This window comes from Lachnellula hyalina, assembly GCF_007821495.1.
Source record: "Lachnellula hyalina strain CBS 185.66 chromosome Unknown contig00073, whole genome shotgun sequence".
Lineage (NCBI taxonomy): Eukaryota > Fungi > Ascomycota > Leotiomycetes > Helotiales > Lachnaceae > Lachnellula > Lachnellula hyalina.
This window is the reverse complement of record NW_022157187.1, coordinates 56,723-75,307: the sequence shown is the minus strand read 5'-3', so window position 1 is coordinate 75,307 and position 18,585 is coordinate 56,723. Positions and strand designations below refer to the sequence as shown.

Below are 18,585 nucleotides of genomic sequence, written 5' to 3'. Positions count from 1 at the left end.
ACCACCGAAATACGCCGTGAACGGCCTTGTATTCAGCATGTACGATGACAACTCCCAGCTCGAGGTGCGTCGCTATGGCAAATGTTTCTATATCACAATGGCGCCCGAGAACTTTGTCAGTTCCCCTTCCATCAAACAAAAATATCTCGACTACCTGGCTGCGGAAGGATCTGACGTAACGGATGATGATAACAAGGCCGAGTACTACACTCCAGAGGACTTCTATGCTTGGGCCCTCGAGCCGTGCCTTCCACTCTTCGAAACTGTAGCTCCAGCCCCAAAGCAGAATCTCAAGATCACTCTTCATGATTTTCTCCACCCAGTGGATTTCTATTATTCGCTTCGCGCAGTCGATGGGGAATTAACACCGGTTCAGATTGATGGAAGAGAGGCTGGAATGGTGGCTCCAGGTCTCGAGTTGGATGATTCGGCATTTTCTCCAGCATGGCCCTCATTCCTGCCGAAGGAAATTGAAATCTGCATTACGAACCCCCAAGATGCCATTTCCGCTTCCCCCAGCAAAGTTCTCGTTAAAGACAAGGCAATTTGCTTCTTCAAGCTGTACGATTCCAGCGACACAAATATAGCTCTCCGCGAACTCGAGAACTACAGACGGATCACGGAGTCCAAGCTAGATCCTGATGTACGCATTTGCCGCCTCCTCGGTGTTGTTAAGGATGAAGAAAATCGACTTATTGGGCTGCTATTAACATATATTTAATGCGACTTTCTAACTTTGGCTTGTGCTGTGCAACCCGACACTCCGGCTTCCACCAAACAGAAGTGGGTGGATCAAGTAACGAGCACCATGACACAGTTGCATAAGGCTGGAATTCTCTGGAGTGATGCCAAACCAGATAATATATTAATCGACAAGAATAATGACGCGTGGATTATTGATTTTGGTGGAGGGTATACTCGGGGATTTGTAGAGAGAGAGAAAGCTGGAACTATGGAGGGCGATTTGCAAGGATTGAAGAAGATTGGTCGAGTATGTTTTCAGCAAGAGAGCAGAGTAGAAGTTTGTCTTAAAGCTCTGTTTGCTATTATAGTCTACTAAATAATATTGAATGCATAATTTTACTGCAGATTATCTTAGCTATACATTATCTGCATTAACCAGCAAGCACTCGGAGTCGCTCGTGAGCGAGCACCTGGGTATCGCGCATCCAGTAGCTATTTTAGAGGGCGCTGTCAACTTATACTTCTCCGAGTCATTAAGGCGCCGCTTGACGGGTGGCAGCGTAGACAAGGGACAAAAATCGGGCGAGCTTACAGATGAACCAGTGTAGCTAAAAGTTCAGTCATTGTAGAGAATACGCGTAAAATACGCATAGAAAATGCGTTTCAGAAAGCAATATATAAGAAGAGTACCAGTTATCAAGAGCAAATTCTACGCCCTCGAACTTATCGATTGTCCTATGACAGCACCAAATCACGGCATAGACAATCCAAGTTATTCTAGTCTACAGTATGGAGTAGCACTTTGCGTTAAGTCGTGAAATCTTCACCCACATGAACGATAGCTAGCCCCTGGTGAAAGTGGTAATCATGCTTAGACCAATTAAGCCTAGGCCGAAGTAGCTGAACCTCCTAGCAACTATGAATTCATACTTTTCACGACGCATAACTCACCCACAAAGACCCCCACGCTATGCGATGAGCTCTCTATCCGTCCGACACCTTCAACAAACACAAGTCTTGACTGCAGTCTCAAGGCATAGATATCGTCTCATCGAATATGCCAGCACTCACCATCCACATGTTTGGCTCGGTCGCTCAGAGAGGTAGGGATATCACAACCATACTTGCTGCGTTGACAATATGTTGACCGATGAATGTGCTAGTGATGGAGGCCAGGTCATTATCAAGTCTCCATTGCGTGCCCCAGACCATGAGCAGAGAAAGGCTGTGCGTCAGCTCGATACCGAGATAACGATTCTCAGCGGTCCGCTTAAAAATACCGAGGGCATCCGGCAACTTGTCGATCAGGTTGTTTTAACAGAAGGACTCGATAGACACTCACAAGTAGGTGTCTTCGAACATCTAGAATTCGATTTTCATAAGTACTACATAGCCCAGAAAAATGGATTATCACGTCTACAAATCAAGTCAATGGCTCGACAAATCTTGACAGCTCTCTCAAATACGCATAAGCAAAACATTGTTCATACAGGTTAGAACTTCCCTTCACTATTTATACCACAGAGGGCTAATAGTGTATTGAAGACCTGAAGCCTGAGAACATTGTATTCTCGCGGCTTGCAAACTCGACCGCATCAGAGATGTTGGTTAAGATCATCGATTTCGGAGTTGGTATATTGTGGCACAAATAGAGAGGTGCAGTGCTGAGGCTAATATCCTTACAGCTTCGCAACAAGATGAAGACCGACATCGTATGATAACAAATCCGTACTGGCGGAGTCCTGAGTCTTGGATTGGAATGCCCTGGGGGACGCCTGCTGATATTTGGTCCTTTGGAGCAGTTGTAAGAAGTTTATTATCCTTGCCCTCTTTTTATTGAGCACTAAATCTGTTTTGTGATCTAGATTGGCTCCCTACTTATGGAACCAGGCGCGAAGCTGTTCCAACCTATGGGTGGTCTTGTTGGTGTATCCCTTGAGGAACAGGAGCGAGAGTTCTTACGCTCACTATGGACGATCATTCCGTTTCCTAAAACGTTTCTTGATCGGGCACCCAAGAAATGGCAAGACGAGATTTCGTCATTTTCGCCACGACTGGCGCCGACTGGGGTACCTATCACATTGTCTTTCATAGGAGAAATTTTTGAGGTCCCGAAAGCAGACTGGGCATTCGTCAGAGACGTTTTACAGGTGGATCCTGAGATGCGACCGACTGCCGACGATCTTCTTCAACACACTTGGCTCAACTCATAAGATAGCAATATGTGAATTTTTGCCACCATTTCTTATCACTTAAGGTTACAAAATGTCTCTCTTGTGAAAATTCACGTGGTTCCGTGACAAGGCTAGGGACCAAATTTCTTACGATTTCACCCTCTCCGAAACACCAGGAACACAAATGCAAGTTGTCTCTTCCCTATCACCCAATCTTTGGACTAGCAGATTTGTACAAATATAAGAGAGCGAGCTCAAATCGATGGGTGGCTTTTCTAATCTAGGCAGGGATTCGGAGCTAAAGATTCCACCTTCGTAGAAGAGCTAATAAGATACTTATAATTAACTATTTAATAAAAGTCATACTATAGTCCAAGAGTAAATAATAACTAATTTATAGTATTTATAGATAAAATTCTAGCAAGTCCATAGCAACTACAATTTCTTGAAACATAATACAGAATTATATAATACACGTTAATTATCTACATTCTCATCGTCGATCGCCCCCCTTTCCTTGTAGAATTCATCCCACCACCAACTGCCCTTAAAACCGAATCATCTTTGCAGAAGTAAGAAAACGGGATATTTTGCCCGAACTGTTTGACAAAGTGAAACACAAATCATTCTTTGAAGAGTGTGGGCGCAAGCTGTCTGCTTCTACTTCTATTGCCTCCAACCGCATCATAGTACTGCCTTTTCCTCGACCAAAGAGATTTAAAGATACTTCTCCACATACTTCCATCGCAGTATTTACGACTCTCGTTTTCGGTGCGTGCTGTTCTTGCATTTCTCACCGCCGTGTCTTTATTCGGGGCTTGCGTTTGAGTCCACACACTTTCACGTATATTAGCCCAACCGCATGTCGTAATAAAAACCATTTCACTTACTCAAGAATCGTTGCCATATGTTCAGCTATAATCAATCTTCATGTGCATGAAAGTTCAGGCCGCTCCCTCCCAAAATACGTTCACTGGATATCGAAAACACTGCGCAGGCCGGTGGGCATCGCGTACCAGGCATAAATGCAAAGCAAAAAGATGGCTACAATCTTCAGAATTGGATATACAGCTTGCATGATGCAAGACATAATGGCCCAAACTCTACGTCCGATGAGAACAAAGCCTTCCCCAACGCTCATGTCATCGTGGGGAAAGCAGTCATTTGTTCCATTTTCGAAATGACCTCTATTCATCGATAAATCCGTGTTGAGATCATGTAACAATCTTTCCATAGGTTCGCGTGGTTCCCGGTTTGGTTTGAATCTTGGGTGTGCAGATTCGTTCCCTTCTTTTTCTTCGTCGTGAACGTCCAAGCGAGGGTCTGAGCTGCTGGAATGACTCGCACAAGATCCAAAAATTGCGGAAATCGAAGAATTCCCTCCAGTAGACCCGTTATCACCAACTGTAAGGGATGCTTGGGGTAGTACCTTGCGACCAGGGTTGAGGCGGGCGAGTGACAGCCATTTCTCTGCGGCGGGACGTACTAATTTTTCACTCCTGACTTGATCAACGTTCTTTAGGCCGCGCCACTCGATACGATGAGCACCAATTATCTGGTCTCTCATGAGCTTCATGAAGCGTCTCGCTAGGCTCTCAACCTCGCGTTCGCTAGGGCTATTGGAATACCAAAATCTAAGATCCACAAAGTTCTGAGGTAATTCGTCAATTGTGGAAGTTGATGTTGTGGCAATCGGAAAGTTGGGCTCGCTCAAAATAGGAGCGGGAGCAAGTATCAGTCGTTGATCACAGGGCTCGTTGCACTCCCCAACTGGAACGAGTTGATCAAAGCCTTCAGCTTTCATGATCATAGTCTGCAGTTGTAAAGTCGTGAACCTTTTTCCATCTTTCCATAGAGCTTTCAATGCCCAGATCAAGGCGGTGGTGAAAGAATTCGGTCCTGGGAATGCCGTTGTAGAATTGGGTCCGCAAGCGGCAATGCATTCGAAATTCCTACTCGAGTTAAATGAACGTCCATCCCGAATTATTAGGTTTCCTGCATAACAACAGTCAAAGATGAGCAAGGCATCACCCTCTGCATCCCTAATAATATGCTCCGAATTATGCCAACGGGCTGTGTTCCATTTCGTAACTTTCCCGTCCGGTTGTCGGTTACTGTCTTCGAGTTAAGTTGTTGTCCCACAAGTGATGTCTTTGACTAGGTGTCTTACCCTGCTAAATGAAGCTCACCGGGAATATTTGAAAATCCGTGTCCAGCGTAGTAAACAATAAGAAGGGTTTGTTCGCTCTCATACTGGAAGACGAAATCTGCAAGATACTTGTCAAGTTGTACTCCCGGTCGTTTGGTACCTGTAAGCTCTCTCTTGATGACCTTATAGTTGAATAACTCCTGGAATACACGCGCGAGCTCGTCAACTTCCCCCTTTGTCTTAAGATCATCCGTTGCTTCATCCCAGGATATCATGAGCACTGCTACATCTCGATGAGGCTTGCCTGTGAGCCCGAAGTCTTTCATCACCTCCTGCCATGTGTTTCTTAGATCAGCATCCACCCGAGCAGCATTTTCCTGCCCCTCGTTTTGGACTGAGGATGGCTCTTTTGTTCCTTGTGCCACTTCATCATTGGAATCTGCCCTAGGAACTTCGTGGAATGTTTCATGATGAATATAATTTGGTGGAATACCTGTCGACGGAAGAGTACAATTAGGCTCGGTGGTATCGCCGTTGAGTTTTGGTGTCCAGAGGAAGTCCATCGTGGGTGACATTTTTGTAGTCAAGAAAGGAGGCAGGGCAAAGGGTTGATATGTAATTCATCCGCGCAGTCCGCGCGACAGTAAGCGTATTAAATCCATTCGACGACCGTAGTCACTCTTGAACACAACGACTCAACTTGAGATACTTCACAGAGCCTCACCCAAAAGAAGGAAGAATATCAGCACACTTTGCCCTGGTTGAGGGCGCAGCCATTGTTCGCTGTTCCATCAAAGAATGCCTAATTACAAAATGGTGTTTCTCATTGGATACCGGAGAACTTTCACATCCAGGCAGTTCGGGGTAATGTTGAGGGCATACCATGGTTGATAGATCAGGCTTTGATCATCAGAGCCTGAGCAGTATGCCTTGACAGACTGCAAAGGGGCGGAGTTTTATGCTATCTTCTGTGCTGACAGATAGCAGATATGTTACAGCCGAGATATACAGGTAGATCTTATTCGTAAGGGGTTGCAGAGTGCAGATTGGGCTTGGGGCTGATGCTGGGCTGGCTGGTTGTGTGCAACCAACTCCAAGGGTGCGTCTAGCAATCATGCAACATCATTGGAGGTACATGGATGATATCTTACATCTGCAGCTACCACATGCGGAGGGAAGACTCGATCTATTGTTAGCGTGGTACTCTTCTACTCCTCCTCACATCGCCAGTGCTTTTTAGCCACTTTTTGCTGGGGAGAACTGCCCAACGTTCCCAATAAATACTACGAGAATGGCACAGTAGCTGCGATTAATCTAGTCAGTTGGGAATATTAAAGGAAGGGGGTTCTAGAGCTACATACGCGGCAGCAGCTGCTAGAATCTCCTGCCTTTTTGCTCGAGTGAACAGAGAAAGTGCGGCCGAAAATATGAGTGTAGCAACGAGGAGTACACCCATTATGATTGAAGTAGTTCTTCCGGTTTGAGTAATGCGAGTCATATGCCAGAGAACATAAACGGGAACAATCAATAAGGTCAAAATCATCGCGATGATGATTACAGATACAACAAATTCGATGGAAGCCCGGTTGTACAGTATAATTCCAGTTGCTTCAGGATTAGTCTTCCGATGGAGGTCCTGAAAATTACATCGTGAGCTAGCATCATGTTATAAAGAATACTGGTACTAACTGGGGTACAAAAAAAGTGCTAATAAATACGCAGTCAGTGAAAATGATGTTTTGCCTGAACAAAGTTTCGGTACATACCCCAGTAAATCTACACGACAATTTCTGCAGAACCTTCTCAACAAATGCATCCAGCCAAGCATTTTCGCGCCCCGGTTTAAGTGTAATGATATCTTCTTTGTAATATATATAGCCTTCGACGCTACACAAAGGAGATTCTTCCTCAAAGTAGCTCTTGACGCTTAGGTAGTCTCGATCAGGGGGTCGGTTGAAGCTTGCAATATCGCGGGTCGCAGCCAGAAGCTGTGCTGTACGAATAGTTAGTAATTGTTAATGAATAAAGCAAATAATCAGAAGGAGTTTGACAGTACAGTATTCCTTAAACTTCTGCTCAACGTTATAGAGAAGATTCTTCCGACGTTCGCTTAATGCAGCATCCTTTTCTCGAGAACGCAAAACTTCTGGATCTTTCCTCTCGTCTACTTTATCCATGCGATCGAGATCTTTTTCAAGTTCTCTTAACTCATCTTGCTTGTTTAGGAGGATTCGAGCCTGCAGAAATCCAAACCGTCGATACAACATAAAGTTCTCGTCACAGTCGAGAAGTGCTGCTAGTCGTGGATAGCCCTCTGGGCATTGCTCTACTATAAACATATTAGCCATGAAAATGAGAGTTTTGATATCCTGTTGAACGTGCTACATACAATTCCTGACAATTGTTTCACTTGGTTCTACCGACGATTGAGTTTTAGAAACCACAATATTTCGTAAGCGTGCGAGAACAAGTTGTAGTTGTCGAAGAGGTGTTCGAATGGCTCGTGACCTCGGCATTGCTGTGAATTCGGGACTTAGACCTTGGGTTGTTCTTCTGAGTCTTTTGGACAAATATTACCAGTTGGGAGAAGCTCATCTCTATGTTTGGTACTCTGTTGAATTGATGTTTTTGTTGATGCAGAGCTGGTTGATTCCGAGGTACTCGGTTTTACCCCGAATGCATTTGACTCCCCCTTTTCCATCATATCATCAACGTCCGCAATTTGAGGCATTGTGCAATCGTTTTGAAGCCTATATTCAACGCGAATATCTTTTTGGTTCAAAGACAAATATACTTGGCAAAAGCCGAAGCCTACGAGGGTGGCCATATCAATTTAGGACGAGGCTACGCTAATTTTACCGGGTGGTGGTGTCAGAAGGCTTACATGTATGTACGAAGCCCTTTTATTGGTAAGAAATGACTTCAAATTGATCCAATCCAGCTACATGCATCCCAATTTTCTGACGCTCTGCATAATACACCGCTTTTGTACACTCCTGCTGCTGCCCTACTTTTCACTCCGTTCCAAGTCATTTTCTCCGACGAGCTTCCCGTAAAGTTTACCGTCAGTCTGCCTCACTTGATATTTCCACTGCCTTTCACTAGTATCCCACTCCCCCTCTGTCTCAATAGTGACCTTAAAAGAGCCATATTCTCCTTCAATAGTCATCCAAGCATCTTCCGCCTTGTGGTAGATTGGACTAGGCTGTTCACTGTCAACTTGTGAACGCGCATATAACTTTTACCACTTTTACTAACCCGTCTGTTCCTCTGCTTGAAAGGTGTTTTATAAGATCTTGTTAGAGGTTCCAGTATCAGTTCCTAATGGACGTGAGTATATTGCGACGGGAGATGATGACGAGACGCACCAACCTTTTGATCGAACAACCCTTCGTCCGACTCCAAGAACACCTTGCCAGGCTGCATCACAAGGAGCCCGTCATGCAAAGTGCGCCTCTCAAGTGAAGCTTTAAGCTTTTTGCGTGATGAAAAGTCTGCCTTGAGAAAAAATGGCGCAAGGCCGGGCAGATTCTCCTCGATCATCCTATAAACGCACAGGAATAATACGGTCAGGTTGCTGTTGAGACGAAGCATCGTGAAATCTGCCTTGCCGTAATGAAACAGGCTGTAAGACGACCGAAGCAGTTCGAAATGTGTGTCGTAACAGGGAATGAGGTCTGTCTATGGTTGAAAAGGAAGAAAGGATGGACAACGAGGAGAATATGGGACATGAGACGCGGCCTGAAGGACGAAGAGTCACACAGGTGTGCTGGCACCTGCCATTTCCAGCTAATCAACCATTCTACCTACGATCTGCAAATCTTTGTGGGTTCCCTGTTTTCAAGACACTAGAAATGATGTTGTCCAATGACAGAGCGAAACACGCCACCGTAAGGTATATTAAGGCTTGAAACCTCATCGACCAGCTCCAAATAAGCAGTCTTTCTCACTTTAATATTGCTTTTAGCTAGTATTTTCTGCTGTTCTGCGTATTTACACTAGGATAAAGAGCTAGTCATATACGCGGCATATATCCTTACCACGCGAAACAGTCCTCACTATCAGACTTAAGAAAGGCGAGTATATAGCCCTGAGTAGTATATGTGTCTGGATACGCCTGCGAGTCTTTATACTTATATTGATTTACTAAATCGCCGACCCTCGGCCGTTTGACATTGATTTGCAGGCCAACCTAGGGATCGAAGGTCCCCAATTCAAAGAGGTAGCGGGCCACCATGCGATGCAGCTGAGGATTCTCTGTTCTGGAAAGAGGCCCTTGTAGGGACTAGCGCCAGGGGGGCAGTGTCGGTTCTGGATAAGCGACTGAGGTGACAAGAACGCACCAGACATTAGATAAAACCAGCTGATAGGTCAGTCGACATACGCACTCGATCAATTGTAAAAGCGTATTGTCGAGGGAGTAACAACAGGGACAATTGGTAGCACTGATTTATGCTTTCTAGATGTGTTCCTGGAACACGTTTCTATGAAGCACGGCCAACAGCTTACAGATATCCACAAGCTTGGGGTGGTAGAGCGAGTTTCAAAACATACTGAAGCTCTTGCTGCTATGTACACAGAGTACATTCCACACAGCCTCTACAAAGGAACCAATATTATGTTTCGACAAATAGCAAGACAGTGATACGCATTGCCAATATACTATTAAAGGCGAGTGGGTCAAAGCTTAGACACCTGCTGGCATAAAAGAAATAACAGACAAGATCTAAAACTTTTAGATATATCTCCAGGATGCGAAGTCTTGTTTAATTGCGTCTTATACTTGATTGAGGGAATGCTACAGAATCTGGTAATGAGCCTTACCATGGCGGGGTAATAACAGGTCTGGACACTCCCCGGTTCATGTCCACTTGACGATGTTTCTGAATGGCCTTGCGGACGCTGAATGCGGCAGAAAGATACCCCAAGCGTACTGTGCCGGGCGGTATTAAGGGGCCGCGGCTGTGGTCGTGGCCCTTGTGTAACATGGACATTTATTGTGACATCTACATAGCCGTATGACTTTTCCAAACCCAACGCCGCTTCTACGAATACAAATAAACAAACGCTAATCAATGTAGCCCAGGCCAGCCCAACCACGCTCATAATGCATCAAAGCGTCTCCATCTCTCCAATCCAATCCATTCCACATCACCAAGTCTTCTCGAAATCCGGCACAACGACAAACTTCCCCATCATCATTCCCATACCTGTCCCGACACCCCGCTGTTCCCTCTCCTCACCCGGAACCGCACCCACGCCATCAATCACATACCCGGCGCCTAGGAATCCCGTGTCAGTGCCTCTCTGTACAAGCATATCCGTATTGCCCCATTGGATCTCGACGCGTCCGCTCTTGCGCACGATCATTTTGCCAACCGCGCCAATTTCGTCAACTGGCTCTTCATTCAGGTGAGACGTGTCTTCTTCTGGCTTGATGATTACTTCGCCTCCATCTTCGACTTTGATGGGGGCGGGTTTGTTGGAGGAGCTAACTGCTTCGACTTCTTTGTCTTTTTCTGATGCAGAGGGGGCTTTAGACTTCTTCTGTTTCGTGGCCGGGTTATAGAGTTTCGTTAAGACGCCGGGGAGTTGAAAGAGATATAATCTTCCATCTTTTTTGTCCACACCTCCTGCATCGCCTTCGGCACCACTCATCGCCACATCACCACTTTCCTGAACCCTCGCTTGCATACCCCCCAGCTCCTCGGCCAGGACTTGGACATCGAGGAGGTGGCGCTCGTATTCTGCTCTATCTTCATCTGTTTGCATAACTGGCTTTTCATCTTTTTTCTTGGTGGCTGAAGGTTTGCGTTTTGGTTTTTTGGGAGAGTCGAGTAAGGCGGAAGCTGGTTCTTTGCCTTTGCTTTTGCGTTTCGAGTCTGGAGATGAGGGGGGTCCTGGTAGAGTAATTTCTTCGGTAGGTTCAGATTTGACGCCCGGGGCGGTAGGTTGACCAGAACGCTCTTCGTCGACCATGGGGACATCCGAGTCATCGCTTATATTGACAGCGTCGGGATCTTTCTTGATCGCTGACTGAGCTTCTGGCGCTGGCGCGGTGTTGACGATTGTGACTCGCTCCTTGTGCTCTTCTCGGTGAAGACGAACGGGTCTGAGACCACCAGTAGCAGCAGAGCTTTTGCCTTTTCTGTCGACCTTTCTACTGCCTGTCACAATGACATCATTGTCGCTCTCGTAGTTCTTATTGATGTCCTCGATGTCGACTCGTGGCGAATCGTCGTATTCTTGGTCTGGATATTGCGGCTCAAAGTATTTCGATTTGCTATCTCTTGCACCACCACCTCCTCCTCCACCTCCTCCGCTACCTCCACCACCGCCACCTCCTCCGCCTCCACCTCCGCCCCCTCCAAGGATACCTCCATCAGTCTTGAAAAAGTCACTCGTCGCAGGACCCGTAGACCCGTAATTTGTGGATCCAGGGATATTCTCCCTCTCCATGGGACGTATTCCATGCTCTATAAAAAGCCAAACATTAGCCTCAGTCACATAATTCTTGAAGCAAATCATAACATACCCAAAGCCCCAGGCAGCGTACTAAACATGCCCTCGTTCCCCCCACGCACAGCGGTAAACCTCCTGCCCATTGTATCCCCTCTACCGCGTCCAGCCTTCCCTCCTCTTCCCAATGCAAACGCCGCCTTCTTCTCCCTACTCTCCTCCACCTTCTTCACCCTCTCATACTCTAACCTCGCCAGCTCATCCCGCTCCGCTTGTCCTCTGCGTACAGCTTTGGGTTTGAATTTACTGGGCCCGGTGGGTGGTTTAGGCCCTGTCGCTCGTTGGGAGGGAACGCGGACGGGGGTTGGGGCGGGGGTTTCTGTAGGGATGGTTGCGGGGGAGGAGTTGGGGGATTGGAGCTCGTTCTGCGGGGATGTCGTGTTTTGTGCTGCAGGCTTGGAGGAGGAGGATTCGGCGACAGATGGGGCATCTGCGGCTGCTGGTGGTGGTGGAGGTGCTCGTGAGGCTGCAGTTCCTGCCCCTCCTCGACCTCGGCCTCTGCCTCGCGAGCCTTTCGGTGGCATTGTTGCGGTTGGTGGAGATGCTCAATTGATAAGAGATTGAGACTGGTATGTCACGGCATTGGCATGCTGTTTGTCGTTATCGTGGAAGAAGTTGAAGGCTGTGTGATTACATGGTCCATACATGAGTTGAAGTAGAAGAAGCTCTTGGTGGGGGACAACTTTTTTGATTTCAGCCTTCTGGCTCCACTTTTATCTTATTGGCCAGTACGGACGACAACATACTTCTCCTTTCCTTCTGCATGCTTCTTCTTCAATGCACGAACACTAAGTATATCTTTATATCTTACATATACAATTTGCACAAAAACATGTCTTAAATGATCTTGATCTTGTATGTCTCTGCTACACGTTTTAATCAGGTCTGTTTCTCGCTCAATGAAAGCGGCGGTACTGCCTAGCTTCTGAATACTGAATGCACATTGTTAATCTTTGGATAGACAATAACGGCCAATTACTAAACTGTACTCAAATGCCAAGGACTATCTTTGATATGTGTCAGTGTTGAATTGTAGCCTGTGCTAATAAACGACAATGGGGTGATGCAACGCTGAGGTGAGCAAAATTTTACAAATTATGCCTTCTTATTTTATGTATTCTACTATAAGACTCTTAATCCAGATCAATTTCTCTGCGATTAGACCCAACCCATCTCTATAGAAAGCTGTTCATCTCAGATTCATTCCTCCACCTCACCACCCTCTTTTTTGCTAATCCTATTCAATCCCATCGCAAATGCTAGAAAGAACGTTGCGGCAGAAGCTGCTGCCACCAAATAAAAGTTATCATTAATACCCTGCTGATAAGCCTTCAGTACGCCAGGAAGGTCTTGTGGGTCCACCACATGACGGATTGCAGCTGCACCAGCCTCCTGAACGGTATGCGCCTAACCGTAAAGTTTAGAAGTTAGTATTTGTCTTTATTTAACTTGAAGTGTTGATATGATCTTGAGTGGCTCTGATTGTATAGAGAGAAAGCTATGAGATATAGAACTTTGCTATACGTACACTGACTGTTGGTGCATATTTAGCCAAATTGGTTATAAGACTATGACTGAAGATTGTCTGGGCGAAAGCGAGGAAGACTGATCCACCCAGTGTTTGGGAAAAGACTATAAGGGCAATGCCTAGAAGTTGATAAATCAGCATATATAGAGTCATGGGCAAATCATCGACTGAATAGCTAAAGGTGAAAACGTCCAAAATCTTGGAACGATGTCGCACAATGTTCTAATCAAGCAGATCAAAAGCTCCTGGCAATGTTTAGGTTTGAACTTATCGTTGAACTTGTCGGGAGATTTCAAATATGCTCAAAAGCACTGGAGTTCTCGCCTCTGACTTGTATGGCTGCGCCTATGCCCTATGGTCACCTACCAATTGGATTTTGTTGTGGCGGCAGAATATTTTGAACCGCAACGATGGGCTAGATTAACAGATTAGTACAAAGATTATTTGAATAATTTCTCAACAGAAGGGCTATTTACCATTTGAATGCCAAATCCACGTCCAATACCCAACAGTATCTGGTAGCCTATCCACTTGGAAGATGGGGTACTTGGACTTAGCATTGATAGTAAGCCGCTGCCGATAGCAACAAATACCCCGCTGACCATGCTGAAAGGGTAGTAATGGTGTATCTTGCCAGCTACAATGATATTAGTGTCATCATAATAGCATCGACTTCTAGACTCACCTATAACGCCTGACACGGCTGCGGCAATCATCTGGCTCAGGATGCTTGGTAGCATGTATACGCCACTCAACGACGGAGAAATACCTCTTACGGCTTGGAAATATATCGGCATGTAATATGTGAACGTCATTACTGCACCAAGGAAGAGCCCCGCATAAATGCAACCGGACCAAACCACTCGATGACCGACGATTGAAATGGGGATCATGGCGTTCTCTCCCACATAATACTCCCAAATTACGAAAGGTATCAATGTAACACCCGCTCCACAAAAGAGCCCGATGATTGTCGCACTGCTCCATGGGTAATCCGTCCCACCCCACTGAAGAGCCATGAGTAGCATAACTGTTGCAGGTGCGAATATTAGGAATCCTGTAATGTCGAGTTTCTTTGCCAGACCGATAATGGTGAGACGAGGAGCGTTATTGGTACGATCAATCCGATCGGGTAGCTTGATTAGGAGGAGGAAGAGTGCAGCCACACCACCGATTGGCAAGTTGAGGTAGAAGCCTAAAAGATCAGTAAAGTTGCATATCATATTGATACAAGGAACATACACCATCTCCAGGTTGAGTATTGCGCCAAGGCCCCCCCGAGCATCGGAGCAATGACTATACCACTCTGGGATATTGATATCATAATCCCCTGCATTGCGGGTCGTTTCTCCATAGGAACAGAAGCTCCAATAATTGTGAATGCTCCATTTGTCAAACCAGATCCTCCCATCCCGGCTACTGCCCGGCCAATTATGAGCATTGTAGAAGAACGGGCAGCGCCACATAGAACCGAACCTAGTTCGAACACGGCTAGGAAGCACAAGAACGAGTACTATGAAAAGTTAGCAAAATCTGAAGCAATAACCTTTTCTCCGAAACAGTCTTAGGCTAAAAAGATATCAAACCCTCGAATAGCCGAGACGCTATTGAGGGCTTGCAACACCTGATAACGTTGTCGATGAATATGCAAGGAAATTATTGGACCCATTGACTGACCTTGGAGCTGAATTGAGAGTATATTTTTCCTGTGAGCGGCTGAAGAACACAACTAATCATACAGTTAGTCTAACAAGCGCTAAAGTTTGAAGCCTGAATTTACATTGAGAGTAGATACGCACTGCCATACCATCCAACATCAGACAAGGCATGAAAGTCACTAGTGATTTGTGGAATGGCCTAGGCATGAGTTAGCATACACTAATTGCAACGGTGCAGCTCCAATATCCTGCATTTGTGCGAAATGGTTCAAGACGACGAACGTCTACTCATTATTACAGATTAAACTCACGGTGACGATGATGCTCTCATCCACCATAAGGAGAAAGACAGTAAGAGTGACCGATATGAACACGAGCCAAAGCTTCACGCCGGTGATATATTCATACTCGGGTGCAGGTTGCCCGGGATCGGTCAAGGTTGAAGAATTTGGTCGTTTCTCGGGATCAACTTCTGCCGCGACATCACCTTGGGGATGGCTCCCTTCATCTTTTTCTGTTTTCGTCATTCTGGATTGTTCGTGCAGGTACAAGTGAGGAGCGATAAAAATGGTTTGGAGGTTGGAAGAGTTAAAAGGATTTGCTGCGGTGTACTAGCCCAGCTTCGGGGGAGTTGTGAGCGAAATATTATAGCCAATGGGTTAAGACATCAAAACACAAGAATGTGAAAGACGAGATGAGAAGTGGGGTTTCATGACGAAAGACCACCAATTTAACCGGTGCTTGGAACGTTTATTTATGAATTGCGCAACATTTACGTCCTTATGGGATTTCATCCATCAAGTTTGCATGGATTCCGTTGGTGCCTAATATATGCCCCCACCAAATATGTACGAATAATGCAAGAACATCAAGCACGCTAGAAATCTCTCTCTGGGGAGTGGGATCTTTGAAGACGATAATTATACTTGGATAGCTTTCAAGGTTTTTATAAGTTTGAGAACGGTAAACAATTACACAGTAAGGCGTGAAAGCCCAGCTCTAGGGATGTTATAGCATTGTTAGGTAGCTTATCAGTTACATATTAAGATTACATTATGTTTCCTTTGCAGAGAGAGCTTCACGTCGTATCAAAGTCTACTCTCTGGATAGGTATGCATCTGATTAACATGCGCCGCATTCCCTAGCGGGTTATTGGCCAACTCTTCTTCTTCTTCTCCCACCTCGGTGGCTAGAATCATAACCCACCACCTATTAATAGGCACCAATTTTGAAGATTGGAACTCGCATTCTTGCTTGGAGGCTTTCTACCACGCGCAATATGGAATGTAAGTAAACGGATATACTTAACCGGAATGCGGAATCCGATATTAAAATTTGTGTTAAATACTTAACAAGGGTTTTCTCTTCGGGTGAGGTGGGTTACTGTTGTTTTTAGGCTTTGGTTTCTTTTGAGGGTCGACCACGTTCACGATAGAAGAGGGTGGTGCGGGCGACCTTGCCCTTCTTCGACAGGACAGTATATATTTTACGTTCTCCTGGTGCAATAATGTGTTCCTATCAGTATTACACTAGAACAATAACCTAGGGTAGGCTTTTTAGACTATTGTTCTATAAAATATAACTAAAATATATCATCTTTAGCTACCTAGTTAGGTACCTATGTACCCACTCGAAAAGGATATAACTTTCTAAAATTAGAAACTAGGTACCTAAGGAGCAAAGGTGGAAGAGACGAGGGAATATCAAGGGGATACTATATCAACTTTGGAGGAACTCTTTAGTAAGTCATCTGAAAATCTGGTCACTAAATACCTAGGTAGGTACATCGGTACCTACCATTGAAGCTGTGTAAGGCGACAGCTTTAATATAGAGGGTTGGTGCCTGGAACATGCACGGGGCTCGCTTATTTTAGACTCGTAGGAGCGCTAAAAGTTAGGTAACGATACCTTGACCCCCACTAAACAACGTCTGACACCTCTTCAAGACAACGGTAAAAAGTTTTGTCCTTCAGATATATCCAATGCTTATACTCAAGCCGACTATGTTCTCCTAAACCTCAGAATGTCCATCTCATACATTGACAGGGACAACTCTGGCCCATTCACAAAACATGCTCTCTCTAAGCTCATCACCTCCTTTCTAGATCCCGAAGACCCTTCTCCCGCAATTAGCAAAAGTCTACGTCTAGCTCATGTTCTCTTGCTATCCAATCACCTTTCCCTTGCGCATCAATTGATAAATGCTTTGTCCAAACATGCAGAACACATTGTCCCCACAGGCCCATACCAAACATCACCTCTCAACTCAACTCTTGCCCTAGCCAACTTCTGGACGTGCCACACTGAATACCCCCAGCCTCCAAACACCCGCTTCGTCACCAAAGACCTAGCACGCAGCCAATGGGGAAAATACCGTGAGTGTACCCGCACGGGCTGGATGCTAGAGCACTGCAAGCTCCCCGAGCCCGCCAATCCGCACATATGGCAAAAGACAGACGACGCGACCGTTCTGGCCATGTGCTGCCGTCTGCTCGCCAAAGACAAAACAGATGGGCAATACCCGTCTCAAGAACGCATGAAGGAGGCGCTCGAGGTGGCGAAAAAGCTGTATGCGCAGCCGCAAGTACCCATCACGGAATGGAAGTTCGAGAAAGGTGTGAGGAGACATGGAGAGCTGCTGTACTGGCGGTTAGTCGTGGAACTTGCGATCCGGGTAGGAGAGTTGGAAACTGCGGCGGATGTGCTGGGGATGGGGCTGCGACTTGATGGATTTAGCACGTATAACGGAAGTGATGTGATAGAGTACCTTGCATTGCCGGGCATTTGGGATGTTTTGCCTTTATTAGCGAAAAGGGGCAAGGATGCAAATCCGTTTTATCTTGAGGAAGAAGATGCGGAAGTGTTGGTCAAGGAAGTGATTCAGGCGATAGAGCTGAGAGCTAGGAACGGGAGGCAGTGGTCACTAGCACCGGAGAAAGTGGGCTGGAAAGAACTGTTGAGGAGACTCTCTGTGGGGGCATGGAAGGTTAATCGGCCTTGTTATAAGCGGAATGGCATCAGGCGAGCGGAAGATATACTGTATCCTCCTGCGACTGAGGAGGAGATCGAAGCAGCTGAGAAAGAAATTGGGGAGCTACCGGCCGATTTTAAAGACATGGTCCGCATTGCGAATGGGTAAGTCATCTTCTCAGTGCTCTTACATTGGAAAAGGAAATATGCCTAATCTAAGGCCTGTGATAGGTTCCAGGGAGGATGGCATTTCCTCAGCGGTGGGATCGCTGGCATCCGAAACCTCACGAAAAGTACTGACCAAGATCTGGACAATATTGCCTTAGACTTTGAAGACCTAGGTATGACACAAGACGGCCTTCTCTCTGAGGTGATGCTTGAACTGGAGCCTGGAAACGAGTGCGATGGCTTCCAACATTATATCATGCCACCGAAGACTTGGAAGGAGAATATAGTAGGCCGGGAAGTCAGGGATGGTGAATATCAATACTGGAACGCAGCATCTTGGCAAGGTGGGATAAATAGATACGACTCGGTTAGAGATTGGGTTGCTTGCTGTGTGGAGGAGGTGGAAGATATGGCTGCTAGGGGTGAGGTGGCGGATCATTCTGAAGGTGAAGATGAGGATGAGGACGAGGATGATAGCGGGAACGATGAAGACGACAAGCCAGAGAGTGAACAGTTAGAGAAAGGTAATGGCGTGTCTGAAGTTGTTGAGAAAGAAAGTTCGATGAGCGAAGATAGCTGGGTGAAAGTCGATGACTAGTATGGCAAGTGGGTTGCTTCGGATTTATTTAAAATGACGAGGTCTAGCCATAGAACCAGGTAACCCTTGCATACAAAATAGTTATAAATAGAGATGGCAATACTGTATTATGCTTATTGTTTTACATACCCTTAGTT

The 18,585-nt window shown here is 45.9% G+C and overlaps 4 protein-coding genes across 4 annotated transcripts; 2 read left to right on the top strand and 2 right to left on the bottom strand.

The window, feature by feature from the left end:
• Window positions 1-1,824: 1,824 nt before the first annotated feature.
• CLK4 (Dual specificity protein kinase) lies at window positions 1,825-2,897 on the top strand (the record flags this gene model as incomplete). Its single annotated transcript, XM_031150755.1, has 4 exons — window positions 1,825-2,176; window positions 2,230-2,316; window positions 2,370-2,488; window positions 2,550-2,897. The coding sequence occupies 4 exons, from the start codon at window positions 1,825-1,827 to the stop codon at window positions 2,895-2,897; spliced, it is 906 nt and encodes a 301-aa protein (XP_031005089.1).
• A 3,346-nt stretch (window positions 2,898-6,243) lies between these two features.
• Window positions 6,244-7,355, bottom strand: LHYA1_G005810 (uncharacterized protein; the record flags this gene model as incomplete). The annotated part of the gene is made up of 4 exons (XM_031150754.1): window positions 6,244-6,310; window positions 6,369-6,643; window positions 6,726-7,000; window positions 7,064-7,355. 4 exons carry the CDS (start codon window positions 7,353-7,355, stop codon window positions 6,244-6,246), a joined length of 909 nt encoding a protein of 302 aa, XP_031005088.1.
• Window positions 7,356-12,726: 5,371 nt separating this feature from the next.
• mlcE_1 (Efflux pump) lies at window positions 12,727-15,239 on the bottom strand (the record flags this gene model as incomplete). The annotated part of the gene is made up of 9 exons (XM_031150753.1): window positions 12,727-12,933; window positions 13,055-13,173; window positions 13,421-13,469; window positions 13,531-13,691; window positions 13,740-14,249; window positions 14,297-14,567; window positions 14,732-14,783; window positions 14,835-14,911; window positions 15,024-15,239. 9 exons carry the CDS (start codon window positions 15,237-15,239, stop codon window positions 12,727-12,729), a joined length of 1,662 nt encoding a protein of 553 aa, XP_031005063.1.
• Window positions 15,240-16,735: 1,496 nt separating this feature from the next.
• Window positions 16,736-18,448, top strand: LHYA1_G005808 (uncharacterized protein; the record flags this gene model as incomplete). The annotated part of the gene is made up of 2 exons (XM_031150752.1): window positions 16,736-17,847; window positions 17,914-18,448. 2 exons carry the CDS (start codon window positions 16,736-16,738, stop codon window positions 18,446-18,448), a joined length of 1,647 nt encoding a protein of 548 aa, XP_031005064.1.
• Window positions 18,449-18,585: the final 137 nt, after the last annotated feature.